Consider the following 18,946-nt stretch of genomic DNA (forward strand, 5'->3'; position numbering starts at 1 on the left):
TTTTGTTCGCTTTTAATGAAATCCTTTATTCCGATGGAGATCTCTTCAACAAACTCTTTGGGGATTAAGGTTATTAAGGAAATCCGATTGGGTCCAGTGTACAATACTTTTTTCATTGTTCATTCTTTTTTATGAAATAAGAAAAAAAGAATCTAACATTCAATTTAAAATAATTTATTTTACTGATTTTAGAACTTCTCGTCAAAATTAAGCAATATAACTAATTGAAATTTTCAACACAAAGCTCATAAATTCTAGATTGAAGAAATATTTAAAATAATAACACTATCTATCTTTCTCTAAAGTTTCTGAACCAATTCAGTTTAATTATGAAAACCCATTTGCTTAATGAATCTGCACCAAACTATAATTATGCGTTTTAATTTGATAATGCACGGAAACCGTCGTCAACAAAAGGGAAATCGACAATAAAGTTTCATCTATAAATACATGAGGCGTCCATAGAAATCCCTTCAAAAGTGTGTGTACCAACAACGATGGTTGACTATAAGCCGTTCCCCGTCAAAGAAATACATGGTGATTTCTTGATGGACGTCGTCGACATCCTATTCAAACACATCGTCTTCACGAATAAAACTGACAAGGTCGTTTTGTGGAAAAGCCCGGACAACTTGCAAAATTTATTCGACCTCGAGGTGCAACAAAACGGCGACGGCCACGAGAAGTTGTTGTCCTTAATAAAGAGCACCATAAAGTACAGCGTCCGGACCGGACACCCTTATTTTATTAACCAACTGTTTTCCGGGTATGTGTGCTTGCTATTCGTTTAACTTATCGACTTAACTTTTATGAGCACAGAGACTGTAAAGCTCGACGAAATGGGTTTTTAAGCCAATTTACATTTGAATTAACTTGCGGTTAAGTTAAATAATAAAAAACGTACGTAAAGTCGTTGAGGTAAACCTATTGATCGTTTTATTTTTAAAATAATTCAAATTGATTATAAAGAGTACAAAGAGGACAAAACATGTCCAATATATAATCGATTTTAATACGGTTTATGCTTAAATAGGCCACTGAATGGGGTGCATGGTTAGTTCAATGGACTAATGGTTATAAATTACATTTACGATTATATGGTATTCAAGCTTTAATTTGTTATAAAATTTCTTTAATTTATATAAAAAGATTATAAAATATTTTAGTTATAAAAATCGATAACATTTAAAACAGCGATATTTTATTAAAACACAACTGTTATAAATTAACTGGTAACAACGGGACAAATTTTATATACTCGATGATATTACAAATAACGTTAAAAAAACGTATAAAACCGGGTAGCGTATAGGTTTCATATCTACTCCATTCTCGGAATTTATAATGAAATCGATACAATAACATTACTTTATTATTTCAATGTATCAAATGTTGTGTTTATTTTCAACATAATTAGTATTAATCAGATAATGTAAATAGTAAACTATTTACAAATTTGTTTTATATTTAGTTTATTTAATGTTTGTAGTCATGTGGAGATATTTATTATTAAATAAAACATTATAATATCTTGCGCAATAATAAAATACCGGGAATTTCATATAACTCGCAATATATGAATGCAGTAACCATAGTTACGGAACTACTAAGCATTTGCACTGTCCCACATAAAATGTAACGTCGCTTAATAGTACAAGCATTGGGTAGCTTTGCAAACGAAAAGTTTTCTGTCTTAAGAGACGCACGACTAAACCCGAATGATTCTGGTTTTAGGTCTAGTGTTAGTTCTACTTTTCGATCAATAAAAATATACCACAATTTAACGCTGAATAACAATTAGAACTTGAACTAGAAACATTCGAGTTCAGCCGCACGTCTCTCAAGACGGCTAAACCCCCTTTTAAAATATAATATTTAAATTTATATGGAACATGTTTCGACTTTCGTCATCATCAGCCAAATAGTCAAAGCTGTAAAAGGTTAAAACACATCAAAGAATAAATACGCTCAACACATAATCATATTCGACAATAGCTGAAAAGCGTAGCGAAACCAAATTTAAAAAATAAACTATTTCTAAACAGAATAAAATTATAAAAATGAACGACAAAATAAGAACGGAAAAATGTCAATCAAACAATACGAGGAGAAATACAATTAATTTATATTTTTTATTATTATATTTTTATTATTTATATTTTTTATATTTTAATACTATAACAGTCTCATATGGATTTCTTACAATCCTAATGATTCTAGTTCTAAATCTTGTGTTAGTTCTAGTGATAGTGCTAGTGCAATACTAGAACTAACACAAGACCTAGAACTAGAATCATTCGGGTTTAGCAGTCTTGATAGACGTGCGGCTAAATCCGAATGTTTCTAGTTCTTGGTCTAGTGTTAGTTCTAGTATTGCACTAGCACTGTTACTATGTAGAACTAACACTATACCTATAACTAGAATCATTTGGGTTTAGCCGCACGTCTCTAAAGACAGCTAAACTCGAATGATTCTAGTTCTAGGTATAGTGTTAGTTCTAGTTTTACACTTGCACTGTCGCTAGAACTAACATTAGACCTAGAACTAGAAACATTTGGGTTTAGCCGTATGTGTCTTAAGACGACTAAACCCGAATGATTCTAGTTCTTGGTCCAGTACTGCATAACAATTAAAACTACTATATTCGGGTTTAGCCGTGCGTCTAACGCACGGCTAAACACGAAACTTTCTAGTTATAGGTCTAGTGTTAGTTTTAGTTTAATAAAGATATGCAACATAGTGATATTTTATGTTAACTAGTGCTACCTACCACCTATCAGCCGTCTTAAGAGAGGTAGCCGTACCTCTGTCTCTGTTCTAGTGTTAGTCTAGTTTTATTTGTAATTCAGCGCTAGATTGTTACATATTTTTATTGAGCTAGCACGGATACTGCGTTCCCCGTATTGATCCGTTATATCGAGGTATTATTGTAATGTCAAATTATATTGACATATTGCATTTTATGTGTGCAGTGTTGTTAAATACCCGGGTATTCATTTTCAAGAGTAAATTTCCTGGATATATACCCGGAGGTATTTACCCAAGATGGGTATTTAGAGGTATTTATAAAATTTAATTTAAATTGAGTTGATGGCAGTTTTGCAAGCACTTCAAGAATGCAGAGTCGATTATCGATATACAAAACTTATTTATAACATCTACAAAAATGCTACAATGACGGTAAAATTGCATGAAAGTACTGAAGAGAGTAGAAGTAGTAAAGTACTGATTGTGAGTAAAATAAGGCGAACCCAAATTGTTTATCACAGTCCTGGAGACTGCATTTAAACAACTGGATTGCTGGGCTGCTTGATGATAATCATCATAATAACTTGATCTAATCTAAATTACGTATTATTCGTCTCATAATAATACGTCTTTGATTGTTGACAATAGCGTCACTCGTCTTCAACGTCAATTTCATACCGGGGTAAATACCCGGATACTAAATACCCAACCCAGCGCCCATCACTGTATTTGGGACAAAATAAATAGGTACGCCCAGGTTTCTATGGAAATATATTTTTGTATATTGCATCTTAAGTGAAATTCACTGTATACAATACACGATTGTATAATATAATATACAATGTATATATGATACGTGAATATTTTCTTTGATAATATAAACAAACTAAAATACAGATAAATTTTTTATACAATTTCAAATAGATTAAATTTTAGTTTTCATTGTAGTTTAGATCCTTATGGTTTAGCTGGACAATGGTTAACGGATGCTTTAAATGCAAGCGTATATACTTATGAAGTTGCACCGGTTTTCACGTTGATGGAAAGTTGTATAATCAAAGAGATGTGCAGGATGATCGGTGCAGGTTGGTCCGACGGCATATTTTGCCCAGGAGGATCTACAGGCAACGGTATAGCCCTCAATTTGGCTCGATACAACTTTTGCTCAAATATCAAGGTAAGGCGCATGTTATACGTCGAACCGATACATATTGAATAAATTGCCTTCTACTTTACGACGAACGATGCCAAAACCACTCTATATGTTAAACGGTTCTTAAATTTATTATTTTTACTACTAGGTACCCCGCGATTTCTATTCACAATGCGCAGATCGTTTTCGCCACGATTTAAATTCTAAAAAGAAAACGGGTCGTTGTTAAACTTACATATAAGGGGAGGTTTGGAAATAAACATGTTAGTTTATTAATTGTAACATTGAAGTACTTCGTTTGGATAATATTTGTTGCTTAGCGGTGCCTGTCGGTCGAGTTACGTGATGTTTACGCAATCCATTAAAATAAGCAAACATCGTGATGTTTGTTAATTCAATCGAGCGTATAAATTTGCTCATTCGTAGAGTGGTTAGATTAATATCTATATTACGTTAAAGTAAATTAAATGTAAAAACGAGTACATATACAAAGACACTCGGTTATAATTTACTTCCTCTTTGCAATCTTCTGTAATTCTTTGAAGTTTTCCACACAAACAAAAGGTTTTTAGTTAGCTTAAAGGAAGTTTGTATAAAGAAGGTATATTAATGAAAAGAGAACATTAGTAAAGAAAACTAAAATCGAAAAACTTTTTTTCAATTTTTTAAATCGTAGTTTAGCTACATTTAAAAAGTTAACTTTGCCGAATTGGTTAAAACTGAGCTTTTGAAAATGGTAGTTCGGTATAACGTTTAAAACGGACCGGGTACAAACTTTAACGAACTTACACGGCCACAACGGCACGACTGCAATTATGCAAAACGTGGGAAAAATGCACGTTGCCACCCCCCATCGCCACCATGAAAAGGGGTGTGAAACGACAGGGACGTAATCGGGGGTTTACACCTGGCGAAAAGTTAAATGGGAAAATTAAATTTTTGCTTCAAAACCAGAATAAATTTAAACGAAAAGTGCCGGGAGGTAATTTAGGGTTGTTAAAATTTTCTATCATCCCACAACATCGACAATGTACCAATGACTGTGATTCAAAGAAAAATAAACGAAACGCCGAAGAGTTTAATTTGACCTAAATATTCACCAAAACGTTACTCAATTCACAAACCCTGTTATCTCCGTGAAAGTTATCAGAAACATAATCCATCACGCATAAATTCTCACGCGTGTGTGTGTATGTGTACTAAATGGGGTATACACCCACACTATGTACATGCGGACGCGTACTGACTACCCCGTCCAGTTTGATTTATGAAACTTCGGAACGAATTTGTACGTTAAGGATTTTTTCACGGGATTTGAGCACGCATTGACAGCCGCCCATTTTACTTTTAATTCTTACTTTTCAAAAACAAAATATCAAAAATCATTTTTCTTATATTCATTTGTTTCCATTTAAAATTAGCAACTTTAATTTTATCGCGTGTAATTAAAGAACTGAACATTCTGGCTGTTGTCCACGGTTTAAATTAGTTACGTTGGGGAGACCGAAATAAATTTCAAGCAAATTTCAAGTGGAATCCTTTTAATTGCTTTTCCATTATAGTTAAGTTTTTACCATGAAATTGAAGCATTATGTAGCATATGTACCAATTTAAGATCTTCCGTATGTAAAAAAAAGAAAAAAGATTTAATTTTTTTTGGTTCTGATCACGATTAGTTACCAGAGAAGCTTTTGCAACGGTTAAATACGAGCCTAGGATCCGGATTTAAACGTTGTTTAATGTTTGCATAATAGAATTAGTTCCGAACTCCCGATCGTTTGGATAGGGGTTTCAATTATCAATCGCTTATGGCCCAGCTACCCCGGTCGCCATCTGTTACAAACTTCGTTTTACCCTGATTCGGAAAGTTTCAAAAGGAAAATTGTACACAATTGCATGTTACCATTTTGAAACAAATTCTAAATAAATTTATACCAAACAAAGCGTTATTACATCCAAATAGATTTTCAAACGAACATTTATCTTGGATCAGCAATAAAAGTGATCAGCAAAAATAAATGTGCTGGAATAAACGATAGTAGTGAATCGAGATCGTGGTTGTCTCCGATACATCACTCCGGAAAAAAGATGCCCTTATCGTTATAATTCACTGTTACAGAGGATGGGTTCATTTGGGGTTTCACGTCTGGTGATATTCGCTTCGGAGGAATGCCATTACTCAATCCCAAAATTCACTTCCTTTATCGGAATTGGCGAAGATAATCTAATAGAGGTTCCAACGGATGAACTAGGACAAATGATACCCAAAGAACTTGAAACACTTATACAAAAACAACTACAAGAAAATAACACACCCATCGCCGTTGTTGCTACAATGGGTAAGTAAGAAAACGCTGTCTTATAATAATAATTTTAGAAAACAAATTGTATAATAAGAGGTAAGAAGAAAAGGTAAGTTTTATAACTCTATTGAGCGAGCGGAGAGAATTTCTAAAACTTTTGAAGCACTGAAGTGAAGTTATTATGACCGGGGAGTTTTCAGATTTTGATAACTGCGAGAAAGGTGGTGCCGTTTAAAGTTTAATGGGACGCGATTGCGTCACGAAAGCGCGGTTTAATATTCAAACGTCCGAAATGAAAACGAATTCGGTGAGAAGAGAGAGAGACTCTTCCGGGAGAGAATATCCTCTCTCCCGTAGTTTAGATGAGAAAGGTTGTGGAAAAGCTATGGAACACGAGACCCTAGCCTCGGCGAACGTTATGGAATTCTATATATGCCCGGTACCCCTTGGGAAGGGGAAAGAGGCACCATCATCCTTTAGGGTTTTCGTTCGGTTCGAAAACCTCGCCTCGAAATTTCCGGACGAGAGGATCGACGTAATTAACTCGTTACTTTTTCATCAATCCTTATGATTTCAGTTTCATCTCAACTCACTTTTGAACGAAACACAAACATATTCTTGGAAAAGAAGTGTAGGCAAATAAGTTTAATATTAACAAGAAAATGTGCGAATAAAGGTTTTCGTTATGGAAGTTTTTCTTGTTGCTTTGTGTTCAAGTTGACGTTTTTCAAGTAATATAATATTCAAGATAGAGGTTTATGGTGACATAAAGAACGTTCCTTTGGGAATCTTATACAACGTAATAAAAGTCTTCAGGATATACTGGAAAAAAAAAATATAAAAATTTTTTTACAAAGAAATCATTCAAATATATATGGTATGACACATAAAAAATGACTTTAATAAGAATTTTAATTACAGCAGCGCTAGACCAAGAACTAGAATCATTCGGGTTTAACCGTCTTAAGAGACGTGCGGCTAAATCCAAATGTTTCTAGTTCTAGATATAATGTTAGTTCTAGATAGAAACAGAGCTAGTGTAAAACTAGAACTAATACTAGACCTAGAACTAGAATGTTCGTGCGTCTGAAGACAGAGTGAGCAATACAAAAAACTGACACAGTTCTTAAATGACAGCAAAACGAGTTGGTTCTCTTTCGAGGATAAACAAACAAGACCAATCAAACAGGACCATATCCAACGTGCAAATAAGAAAATATAGTTGCAGATCTAAGAAATGTTGTTTATAAAACACCTGTTTCATGTTGACTCTCAGCTATGAAGAAGGTATAAAAAAACGTACGAAATTAAACATCTTGGAAATGAAATTTGATATCTTCAAAGCGATAAAAGAATCTACAGAGATCCCCTGTACAAGAATATTAAGCCTTTGGGCACACACAACGTAAGAGGCTGGATTACTGTGCTATTAAGTAGTGCGTGGGCTATTCTTCAAAGTAGCTATTGGCAGACGTTGCATCGGCTTTTAGACATCACTCTAACAAAACATATTTCTGTTCACTTCGACGTTGAAGGATGCAAAGCTTCCTTAAATACGAGGGATCGATGCCTTACTTTCTAATATCTAGATCTCTTTTTTTTTCTTCTTGGCCTAATCTGTTAGAATAGTCTATTTTTTGTTCTATTTATTAAAAAAGATGTGTCCTATAGTCTATTGAGATAACATTGAAACAGTAAATTTGAAGCATAGTATCCAACGAAAACCAAGATTACCCAATTTATGATTTCGACGATACAAGTACATCTAGTGTTTAAATTTCCAATTCGTAAAAATCATTAATTACTGCAACATACATTGACGTTGTACGTGATAATTCCGATTTGAACTCGGCTGCAACGAAAAATTTCCCTCGAGCACAATGTTTACAGAAATATTTCGAGTACAAATTCGCTAATAACAGTGAAAATGGTGCAAACGGATGCGGATAAATACGGCATCTGTAAAATTTACAAAAGTGAAGCAAAACAATGGAATGAACGAAACAATTGAATATTAATGGATTAAAAAAATGGATTAAAATTGAATACTAGTGGATACTAATTCAGTTATTTGCGCACATTTATTCATTCATTCATTTGTGTAAAAGATTATAAACTTCACAACAACAAGCACATTTTGATATCCTCTCAGAGGTAAATATTATTGATTTTGTATTTATTTAAAACTTTTTTAAAACTTTTCCTATTACTCTTGCGTTCCTAATCTATTGATCTAAAATATTTATACGATTCTGGTCAACCGAAAGTAGCCTACAACTTTATTCGAAAACAAAACATGAAACCAGCAAAGCTTCAAACCTTTTATGATTTTCATGCAAAAAATATGGATGCAAATAATATGAGGATTTACAGTTGAATGATATAAAGCACAATAATCTGGCAGGTTTTAGAGATACAGTCTGCAAAATATTGTTCTGTTTTCTACTTTTAACATTGAAAATCCGAAGTTGATACTATTCCCGCGATTTATATACAGCCTGATTGAGAGTAAGCGCCTTATTTTTTTTTAGCCACACTATGGGTACTACTTTCAAAATATTTGGCAGTAATATGTTTTGGGTCATTCTCTACACGATGGTGATGCCACATTTTCAATTGGAAGAATTATTTCAAAATGGCGACTGTCAACTTTTTTTTTAAATGGAATGCCAAAATTTTTTTTGTATTATTGAGGTCCTAAAAACATTCTTTATACGATAGTATTTTGTTTTTCTTAAAAATTCATTTCTTTCCCCATCAAAAAGCACACATTTTAATCTAGTAGCGCATGAATGTTTTACACTCGATGTTATTTTTGTCCAAATATCAAGTAGCGCTAGACACAAAAGAAACAATTAAACTTTATTTTGTAATAAACATCTACTTATTTATTTATTTTGACAAAAATAACATCGAGTGTAAAACATTCATGCGCTACTAATCTCTGTTTTTAAACCAGGAGGAGTAAACGCGAAAGTCAGATTTACACTAGGAAAAATCACCAGAAAATATCACTAGATATTTTGGCGGTAAATTTAAATTAATAATTGTTATTATTTATTTATTTACTTAGTATTGTATTTATTTTCGTTTGTTATCGTCAACACTAAACATACAAATTAACATTGAAGTTATGAGTGTATTTATTTCAAAATATAATAAAGAAGGGTTTAAGAACACAAAATTTACAATAATGACACGAAACTGTCGAATTGTCAATAACCTAACCTTCAAATTCAAAATCAAAATTCAAAATTGCCTGTGTGTGAACCTTCCTCGCATTCAACCAATCACGTGCAAGGTCAATCTGGTGACAAATTTAAAATACTCCTCCTGGTTTAAAAACAGAGTATAATTGCCAAAGAAAACTTCAAGGTATAATTAATGTTTGTAAACAAAACTAACCTTACCTAACATTCCTTCACGCTATAATTGTCATTACAAAAGAAAACTTCACGCTATAATTGCCATTACTAATTGCCAAAGAAAACTTCATGGTATAATTAATGTTTGTAAACAAAACTAACCTTACCTCACATTCCTTCACGCTATAATTGACATTACAAAAGAAAACTGCACGCTATAATTGCCATTACTAATTGCCAAAGAAAAGTTCATGGTATAATTAATGTTTGTAAACAAAACTAACCTTACCTCACATTCCTTCACGCTATAATTGACATTACAAAAGAAAACTTCACGCTATAATTGCCATTACTAATTGTCAAAGAAAACTTCATGGTATAATTAATGTTTGTAAACAAAACTAACCTTACCTCACATTCCTTCACGCTATAATTGACATTACAAAAGAAAACTTCACACTATAATTGCCATTACAAATTGTCAAAGAAAATTTCAAGGTATAATTAATGTTTGTAAACAAAACTAACCTTACCTCACATTCCTTCACGCTATAATTGACATTACAAAAGAAAACTTCACGCTATAATTGCCATTACAAATTGTCAAAGAAAACTTCAAGGTATAATTAATGTTTGTAAACAAAACTAACCTTACCGAACATTCCTTCACGCTATAATTGACATTACAAAAGAAAACTTCACGCTATAATTGCCATTACAAATTGCCAAAGTATACTTCAATCGTATAATTAATGTTTGTAAACAAAACTAACCTTACCTAACATTCAGCGTCTGAAGACACAGGGCTAAACCCGAAACTTAAAAATATACAACTTAGCGCTGAATAACAATTAAAACGAGAACTAACACTTGCATTAGAACTATACTCTGTTATTAAACCAGGAGGAGTAAACGCGAAAGTCAGATTTACACTGGAAAAAATCACCAGAAAATATCACTAGATATTTTGGCGGTAAATTTAAATTAATAATTATTATTTATTTATTTACTTATTATTGTATTTATTTTCGTTTGTTATTGTCAACACTATACATACAAATTAACATTGAAGTTATGAGTATATTTATTTCAAAATATAATAAAAAAGGGTTTAAGAACACAAAATATACAATAATGATACGAAACTGTCGAATTATCAATTACCTAACCTTCAAATTCAAAATCAAAATTCAAAATTGCCTGTGCAAGGTCAATCTGGTGACAAATTTAAAATACTCCTCCTGGTTTAAAAACAGAGTATAGATTAAAATATTAGGTTCCTTTTGGATGGGGAAAGAAATGAATTTTTAAGAAAAACAAAATACTGTCGTAAAAAGAATGCTTTTAGATCTCAATAATAAAAAAAAAAATTTTGGCATTCCATTTAAAAAAAAAAAGTTGACAGTCGCCATTTTGAAATAATTCGTCCAATTGAAAATATGATATCACCATCGTGTAGAGAGTGTTCTAAAACATATTACTGCCAAATATTTTGAAAGTAGTACCCATAGTGTGGCTAAAAAAAAATAAGGCGCTTACTCTGAATCAAGCTGTATATATTTTTTTTTTAATTTTAGGCACAACTGTCCGTGGTGCTTTCGATCCAATTAATCAAATAGCAAGTATTTGTGCAAGGTACAAAATTTGGTTGCACGTCGATGCTGCCTGGGGTGGTGGATTGATTTTCTCGCAAAGATACCGTTCTAAATTGAACGGAATCGAACGTGCAAATTCCGTGGTCATCAACCCGCACAAATTACTTGCAGTCCCTCAGCAGTGTTCCGTGCTTTTGGTTAGGGATCCGAATATTTTGCACGAATGCCATTCGAAGGAAGCCGAATATCTATTCCAAAAGGACAAATACTACGATAACACTTTCGACCACGGCGATAAATATTTACAATGTGGTAGAAAATGTGATGTTTTTAAATTTTGGTTTATGTGGAAAGCTAAGGTAACAATTTTTTTATAAAAAAAATTACTTTTAGTATTATTTTTATGTAGGGTACATCTGGTTTTGCAAATCACGTAAATGATTTAATGGAAATAGCGGAATACTTTGAAGAACAAATTCACGAAAGACGAGAATTTATGATGGCATCTAAACGGCAATATATGAACGTTTGTTTTTGGTATTTACCTAGATATCTGCAAGGAAAACCGGACATATTAGAATACCGCGATCAACTTCATAAGGTAACTTTCACAGCGAGCTTTCGTTTCATTTATAATACGACTATTTCTCAATAGGTGGCGCCGCAAATAAAAGCTGTAATGGTGAAACACGGATCGGTGATGCTAAATTACCAACCGTTAAAAAATTATCCAAATTTCTTTAGATTCGTCTCTCAAAATTCAGCATTAAACAAAAAAGACGTTGATTTTATTTTGGATTATATATCTCATATTGGAAAAGCTATATATGGATAAATTGTTATTTAAATAATAAAAAAAGAATTTTTGGAATTTAGTATAGGAATTGTAATGGAAATTCTTAGGATTGACACTGATCGTAAATTATAATAAGTAATGTGTACTGTATAAACTACAAACACTGATTGTGACAATGAATGGAGAGTAAAATGATGATAATTACACACTGATGCGTTTAATGACCAAAATAAACGTGTTTTCAAAGAAAATGAGGAGGCGAATGTACCCGTAAAATCTTGGTGTGTACGTCTACCTTCTGCTGCCATAATTTATAAATTTAATTCATCACACGAGACATAAAATACCACTTAACATGTCGCAAAAAATCAAAACAACATCAAAAAAACAAAAACAAAAAAGTTTAATGTTAATACAATTACAGATAAATAAAATAAATGGAAATCTTACCTTTTGTCAGTTTAAAGAGTTCGATATTAATTTACTGTATTCTCCAACAATGGCTATTGTTTCATGAAAGACCAAGTTTAATAGCAAAAGAGACGAAAAGGACATTTCACGTCGATATAAATTACGTATTACGATATTTTTGGTGTGATTCGAAGTTCGAAGCTTAAGAGGTTTCGTCTGGATTTCCGGTTTTACGGTTTAAGTTAAGGAAATAAGAAGTGCATAGAAACTAATTAGAAAGATCCCTATGGAACCGTTGCCGTTTCCCGATATCCTATCAAAAACACTACGTACACATTTAAAGATTTTTACGACGGTGAATTTATAGACTATAAACGAATTTTATTGGTCGAGTTTTATTATTTCTAAGTTCTTGTATTTTCATGTCAGCAATTGAAAGCGCCATTTTTCTTATTATGTAATAAAATAGCTTCTTGTTTTTCCGTCTTTTCATCTTTTTTTTTTTAATTTTACGTTATAAATGATAATTTAAAAAAATTGCTTTTTTATTGCATATGAAAACAAATTTTCGCTAAAAGAAAAATAAAATATAACCGTGAACTCTATAACCCCTCAGGTAATAACATTAATTACAACCAATATTTTTTCGTGTACAAATCATAAACAGGGAAATTACTTTTTTTATTATACGTCCAGATCCATAATTATAAAAGGTTATAATACCACTATTTAAATTGGTCAATATTTACAATAATATCCTTACATTTACGACCCATTTTGGAACTAGGTGTAAAAATATAATTGTCTCATATAACCGTGAGTCGGACAACACAGTAATATCTATAAACTATTTTATATTCAACTGACATTTATTCAAACAAACATTACAAAAAATAGTAAAATAATAATTATTGCAGTGGTTTCGTTCTGTTTAATAACCAATACTAGCATAAACACATTAATATCTTGCATAATTATAAAGTGAGTCTAAAGGAATGTTAAATAGTTGTTTCCAAATTGTGTAGGCAACATATACAAGAGTAATCCGGTTTAGCTGCAAAAGAAACGAAATATCTCTATTCGTATGCACCGAGGAGCACAAGTACAACGAAAGTCAATTTACGATTTATTTTCTCAACACTATATTTATCGAAATCACCTAGCAACAAATCATTTTCACTGATTTTAACTTCAAAATTAATGATATCACTAAATATATGAACAAATTAAACAAATATTATACTGTAAACAATATCTAATATACATAATAGATAAACAAAAAATAAAACATTTAAGAACAATCACATCTTTCAAGATAGGTAACTACCAAATGATGTTTACAAATTAAAGAAATTTTTTTTTGTTAAGTGAAATAAATAGCAGCCACCTTAATTTTAATTTACAAAACTTTTATTTTTTGAATATCAACTTTTCAATGTAAGCTAATAATGTGAAATCGATGGTACAGTCATCCATGAGACGTAATTTGCATGGTAAGTATGCTTTCTTGGGAGAAAATTGGTCGGAAGATTATCCTGTTAATTCTTTTAATTTTGGGGTTGGCCTTATAATGATAGTCTTGCAACAATGAAACCTTTGGGTGTTGGCCTTGTTGATCAAAATCCTTCTTTTCTTTCAAGTATGTAAGTGGTTAATTTTCTTGTATATGAATAACAGTTACATGTTATATGTAATATTCTTCTGCTACGATCACTGATTGTTGTTTTCCGGTCTTTTGCTATTTACTAAATTCTGCTCTCAATGTTTATTCATGAAAAGTAGTCATACCGATATGGTATAGTGGTCTGTTGGGAAGGAAAACTGCCATGCAGCACTTGGTGTGTCAGGTTTGTAACTCCAGGGAGAGAAGCACTATTCCTCGCAAGTCAATTGGGATCTAAACAAAAAAAAATTATTTCTCGCCGGCATGTGCAGATGGCAAATCTTTCATATTATGTTAACTATACCGAATACCATAGTCGCCTAAATAATTTAGAGGATCTAGAAGTCCTTCAAAAGAGTAAGGGAAAGTTATTGAAATTTAGGATACTGTTTCTGCTCATGTCCAATATCTCACATGCAGATCTATTCTGGTGCATTCATGTAGTTGTCTAAAACGTGATGTGTTTCTGGCCATAGATACCCAAAAGAGAAAACCTGTACCGCTAAATGTCCGCTAATGGTATCAAGTGATAGTGACTTATACTCCTACTATTATAATCCAGAATAATCTCTAACTTATTGGTTTTGGCAAGTTCATAATAATAAGTTAAAATATTTTTGCACCCAAATATGGAAGGTGCTACTTATCTCTTTTACCTGGCAAAGAGTGTATTAGAAATTCCCATTTGATTTTGTTTTGTTGGCAATGTTCATACCAATATTGAAATTTACTGTAGTAGAAATAATTTGTAGATATTGTAATTAATAAATGTAATTGTAGACATTATTACTCAGTATTTTAGCTTGTAATACTCCTATTAGTACACAAAAGTGGTTCAGAAAATAGCTCTACAAAATAATTTGCTAACTTCTATTAATGTTTTAATTTCATATTTATTCCGCTTATTACAGATGTATATTCCAAAGGGGACACGAAAACAGGTTGCTTATCGACACGCAAATATGCACAAGGTATTTGCAGGCAATTATTTATGAACTTAGCATCGTTATCTCAGTCCTGAACATGAATTATCGAATAAAAGTACAACTAATGACTGGTTATCCTTTAAAACCGCAACTGAAATTAAGTCCATGTAAAGCTTTCAAACCGCTCATTGTCGTTGAAGATGTGGATGCCTTTTGTTATATTTTTCTTTAAACAAGTATTTCCCATTTGTATGATTTTGCACTTGAGATAAAATTTTGTCATTAAAAAATAAAGAAAATAAATCGATAGGTTCAATAGCAGCTTTACATTTCTTGTGGCAATTTTTAAATAACTTATAATTATCTTTGTCAAATAAAAACTCAGGAAGTGTTTTCTGCGTCTCCTGAGCTAACTGATTTTGTACTATTTGTTGGAACAAAGTTTTCCTCTTCTGGTTACGAGTCCATACCTTTTCGTTCTTCATTGTAGAGTACTTGTCCTATTAGTTCCTAATTATATGTAAAAATTATGTATGGATAAAAAACTATATATAAATGTTGAAGGTCTAGGGTTAAGAATTAAGTGATGAAAATAAATGAGACATATCCGGCGACGAATTAAAGTTAGAACTGAAATCCCTTGCATCCCGGCGCCACGAACAAATCCTGAGAAATATTTGAATTTTATTTAGAAACATAATTCGAATCAAGTTTATTCAAAGGCTGTGTTCGTGTAATTAATTAAAACATGAAAGCCATCTTCGTTCGTTACATTGATTTGTGTTACGTCATTGGACTAATTAGTTATGAAATTTCCTTTGAGTTTTACTCTATCGTTTTAAAAATATCGGTGAGGTTTTTTTAACATTACTTAACTTTTTGTGGTTGAATTTTGTTTGGGGTTAATATTACAAATTGATTGGGGTAAAACAGGAATTATTAAATAAAAATAATACAATTTATTTTTATTTATTATTACATTATTAAAACACAAAAATTTTGCTGAACTATACATTTATTAGATAAGTGTCTATATGTCTATCGAAGTACATCACTACACGTTTTTTTTGTAAGTTCTTCTACCATATATAAGTACCACAATATTCTACAACACATAGATAAAGATTCGCATGGTGACTCCATTAAAAAAATACGTTGCGTTATTTACATTTAAACATCATCACGATTTTGTATCGTATTTAAAATAAAAAAGAATTAAAGCGGTTTGGAGCTACCATAACTATTTTTAAAAACCGTACGAAAAATGAAATAAAATAAGGAAAAAATCTAATACCTATTGATCATTAAAATCAATTTTCATCACTAAAAAGATTCACCACTAAATATAATTCGGATCGAGTTTGAGAATTACCTCATACAAAATATATATCACGATGTCGTTCACAATAAATAATTATCACAAGGTTACTAAGTGTACTTCTTTGTGATATACTTAGCACCACATCTTTTCTCAATTATACTTAAAAATCTAATAATGATTAAAAATCAATAATGATATATAAAATAGACACATATTCTTTTTTTTTAATATTTCGTTAAGATACAGTTCACCTTTTTTTCGACTCCTATTCAATAGGAAAAAAATCATTTGGCATGCTCAACATTTATGTTTTTCTCTTCTTATTTTGAATAGTTTTTTCTTTATGTTTCGAAAGTATAGAAAAAATAATGATAATTTTTTAATTTTTTTAAAATACCTAAAATCTACGGTTCATAATATCTTCTCTCGTAACATTATTATCCTTTGGACGAAAAATCTTAAACACTATCTTTTTAAAAAGTATTTACAACAACTTTTAGCATACTTTTTGTCGATTCTTTCGATGTTAAATACAATTTATTATAATAATTTTTGTTTCCCTTTAATTATTTTTTGGACGAATCTTATTCTTTATAAATTCTTCATCATCACATAAAACGCGTAAAAATATACTAAATACATCGATTTAAATAATTAAGAAGCCTCGTTTAAAGAAATCGTTAACAATTAAAGAATATCATTATATCGAGAGTGTACGAAAGAGAGAGAAAGTCCTGGTTTAATGTGCTTTTTACGATTACTAGGAACATTGATATAATATGACAAGCAAAACTGGCACTAATATATCCTACGACACAACTATTTATGATTATTTTTGTATATATATTTTTTATGTACTACTTAGAGGTGAACTATTCTTATTATAAAGTGTAGCGTGAATTTTATGATGGAGGTTTTTATTTAATTCTTTTTTTGGTTGAATGGTACACATAAGATATGCATAATATTATTACTTTCTTCTTATAAAGTCCTTTGTATATCTATGATTCTTCTTTCTTCTATAGATTTGTTTAAATAAGTGAAGAGCATATTGATTATTTTCTTTCTAAATTGGTTAAAATTATAATGAACTATGGATGTTGTTACATATAAATTTATAATTTTTCACTAAAGGTCTCTATTGAAGTTATAGGAAACCTGAAATCAAAAAAAAAGAAATTATTAGTCATTTTACAAACAGTCATTTAGTCACGTTTAACTCATAAAGTAAAATAGGAAATGGTTCTAATTTTAAAGATTCTTAGAAAATCACCAGTAGGAAATGAATGATTGGTTTATTATTGAAAATTAGAAACTTTAAAATAAAAAGTTGCTATATCTAAGTTTAACTTTAAATGTTTATATCAATTAAGCAATACTTTGTAGTGCTTAGAAAACTAAAAGAGTCATAACAATTTAGTGTAAGAGCAGAAACTTCAATGTTGAAGCAACCTCGTTCCAAGACTTGTACATAATTGATCTACTTACATGCTTCATTGAATTACTTTACTTATTCGAGATCAGACAACACGTTTTAGCGTTATCTACATTTCATTAAACAATTTTCATAGGATATTAAGGAGCTTATTTCTTTCTATAAATACCTAGCATTTTCTGTTACATTCTTACATACCTAATTAGTTTTTTACTTTTGACAACATTTTCTATATACTACTTATATATTTACTACATATCCAAAATATTAATTGATCCCGGTACTTCACAAATATTAAAACATGTTTGCTGAAGAGTTAACGCATTGTGTAACCTTAAAGCTAATAGTTCCTCATTTCCAGAATGATGATGGTTCATGCAAGTATTAGTATGTGCAATTTAGTGAAGTGTAGTTGGAAAGATGTCAATTTGTTCTTTAACATGTGTTCAATTCCTAACTAAATCATAAAAAGTTCACTACTAAAGAAGTATGAGAAGGATGTCTCCGGACTAATTGGCCAAATGTACTATGCCAGAAAAACCAGGCACCAAACGAGCCCCTGGAAGACTATCTAAACGATGGTATGAAAGTTACTACAAGGTCGCAGGAGGAAAAAAGAAGAAAGAATTGGAATTGCCTATAACGAAAGATTTCGAAATATGAGCTGTACTAACAAATTATTAAAGATAAGTTTGTTAAAACAAAGAAGTTTGTAAGAACACGAAATACTATTGACAGCAGATTATATACTGCTAGGAGCAGCCTGAAGACCCAATACTGGTGGCAGAAGTCAAAATATTGATAATGGAACCAGTAATTTTTATAGAAGATCACATATTGATGCCAGAAGGCGAAATACTGTTGGTAAAAGACTACACACTGCCAGTAGAAGACTAAATACTGCTACCAGAAGAGTAGTTGCTGCTCACAACTAAAAGTTCAAAAGATTGATAATACTAAATTTACTTGTAGGGATTTAAGGCACATTAATGACTACGAAAGAGATGTTGTGCAAATTACTTTGTTGGATATACAGGTTGATTTATTAGCTCACCATCAAACTTTGACATAAATATGATATTTTGGTGTAATTATTATTTGTTTCCATTATTCGTATTAAAATAAAATAAAGAATTGCACTTTTTTTTTTAATGGATAGTTATTATATTTTCGTTCTACCGGTTTCGACTCAACTTAGAGTCATCTTCAGGAACACACCCATCTTGTCA

At 31.3% G+C, this 18,946-nt stretch overlaps 2 protein-coding genes across 2 annotated transcripts in view; one reads left to right on the forward strand and one right to left on the reverse strand.

Annotated features, from left to right (window-relative positions):
• Positions 1-491: 491 nt before the first annotated feature.
• Positions 492-12,858, forward strand: LOC111422852 (acidic amino acid decarboxylase GADL1-like). The gene is made up of 6 exons (XM_023056105.2): positions 492-766; positions 3,698-3,926; positions 6,022-6,241; positions 11,148-11,524; positions 11,575-11,766; positions 11,821-12,858. The coding sequence occupies exons 1-6, from the start codon at positions 498-500 to the stop codon at positions 11,998-12,000; spliced, it is 1,467 nt and encodes a 488-aa protein (XP_022911873.1). The 5' UTR covers positions 492-497; the 3' UTR covers positions 12,001-12,858.
• Positions 12,859-15,914: 3,056 nt separating this feature from the next.
• Positions 15,915-18,946, reverse strand: part of LOC111422761 (doublesex- and mab-3-related transcription factor DM-W) — a 90,236-nt gene continuing 87,204 nt past the window's right edge. Inside the window, exon 5 of the mRNA XM_023055978.2 lies at positions 15,915-17,440. The gene's annotated coding sequence lies outside the window, so the exon portion shown is untranslated. The remainder of the gene's footprint in view (positions 17,441-18,946) is intronic.

This window comes from Onthophagus taurus, chromosome 7 (assembly GCF_036711975.1).
Source record: "Onthophagus taurus isolate NC chromosome 7, IU_Otau_3.0, whole genome shotgun sequence".
NCBI classification, from domain to species: Eukaryota; Metazoa; Arthropoda; class Insecta; order Coleoptera; family Scarabaeidae; genus Onthophagus; species Onthophagus taurus.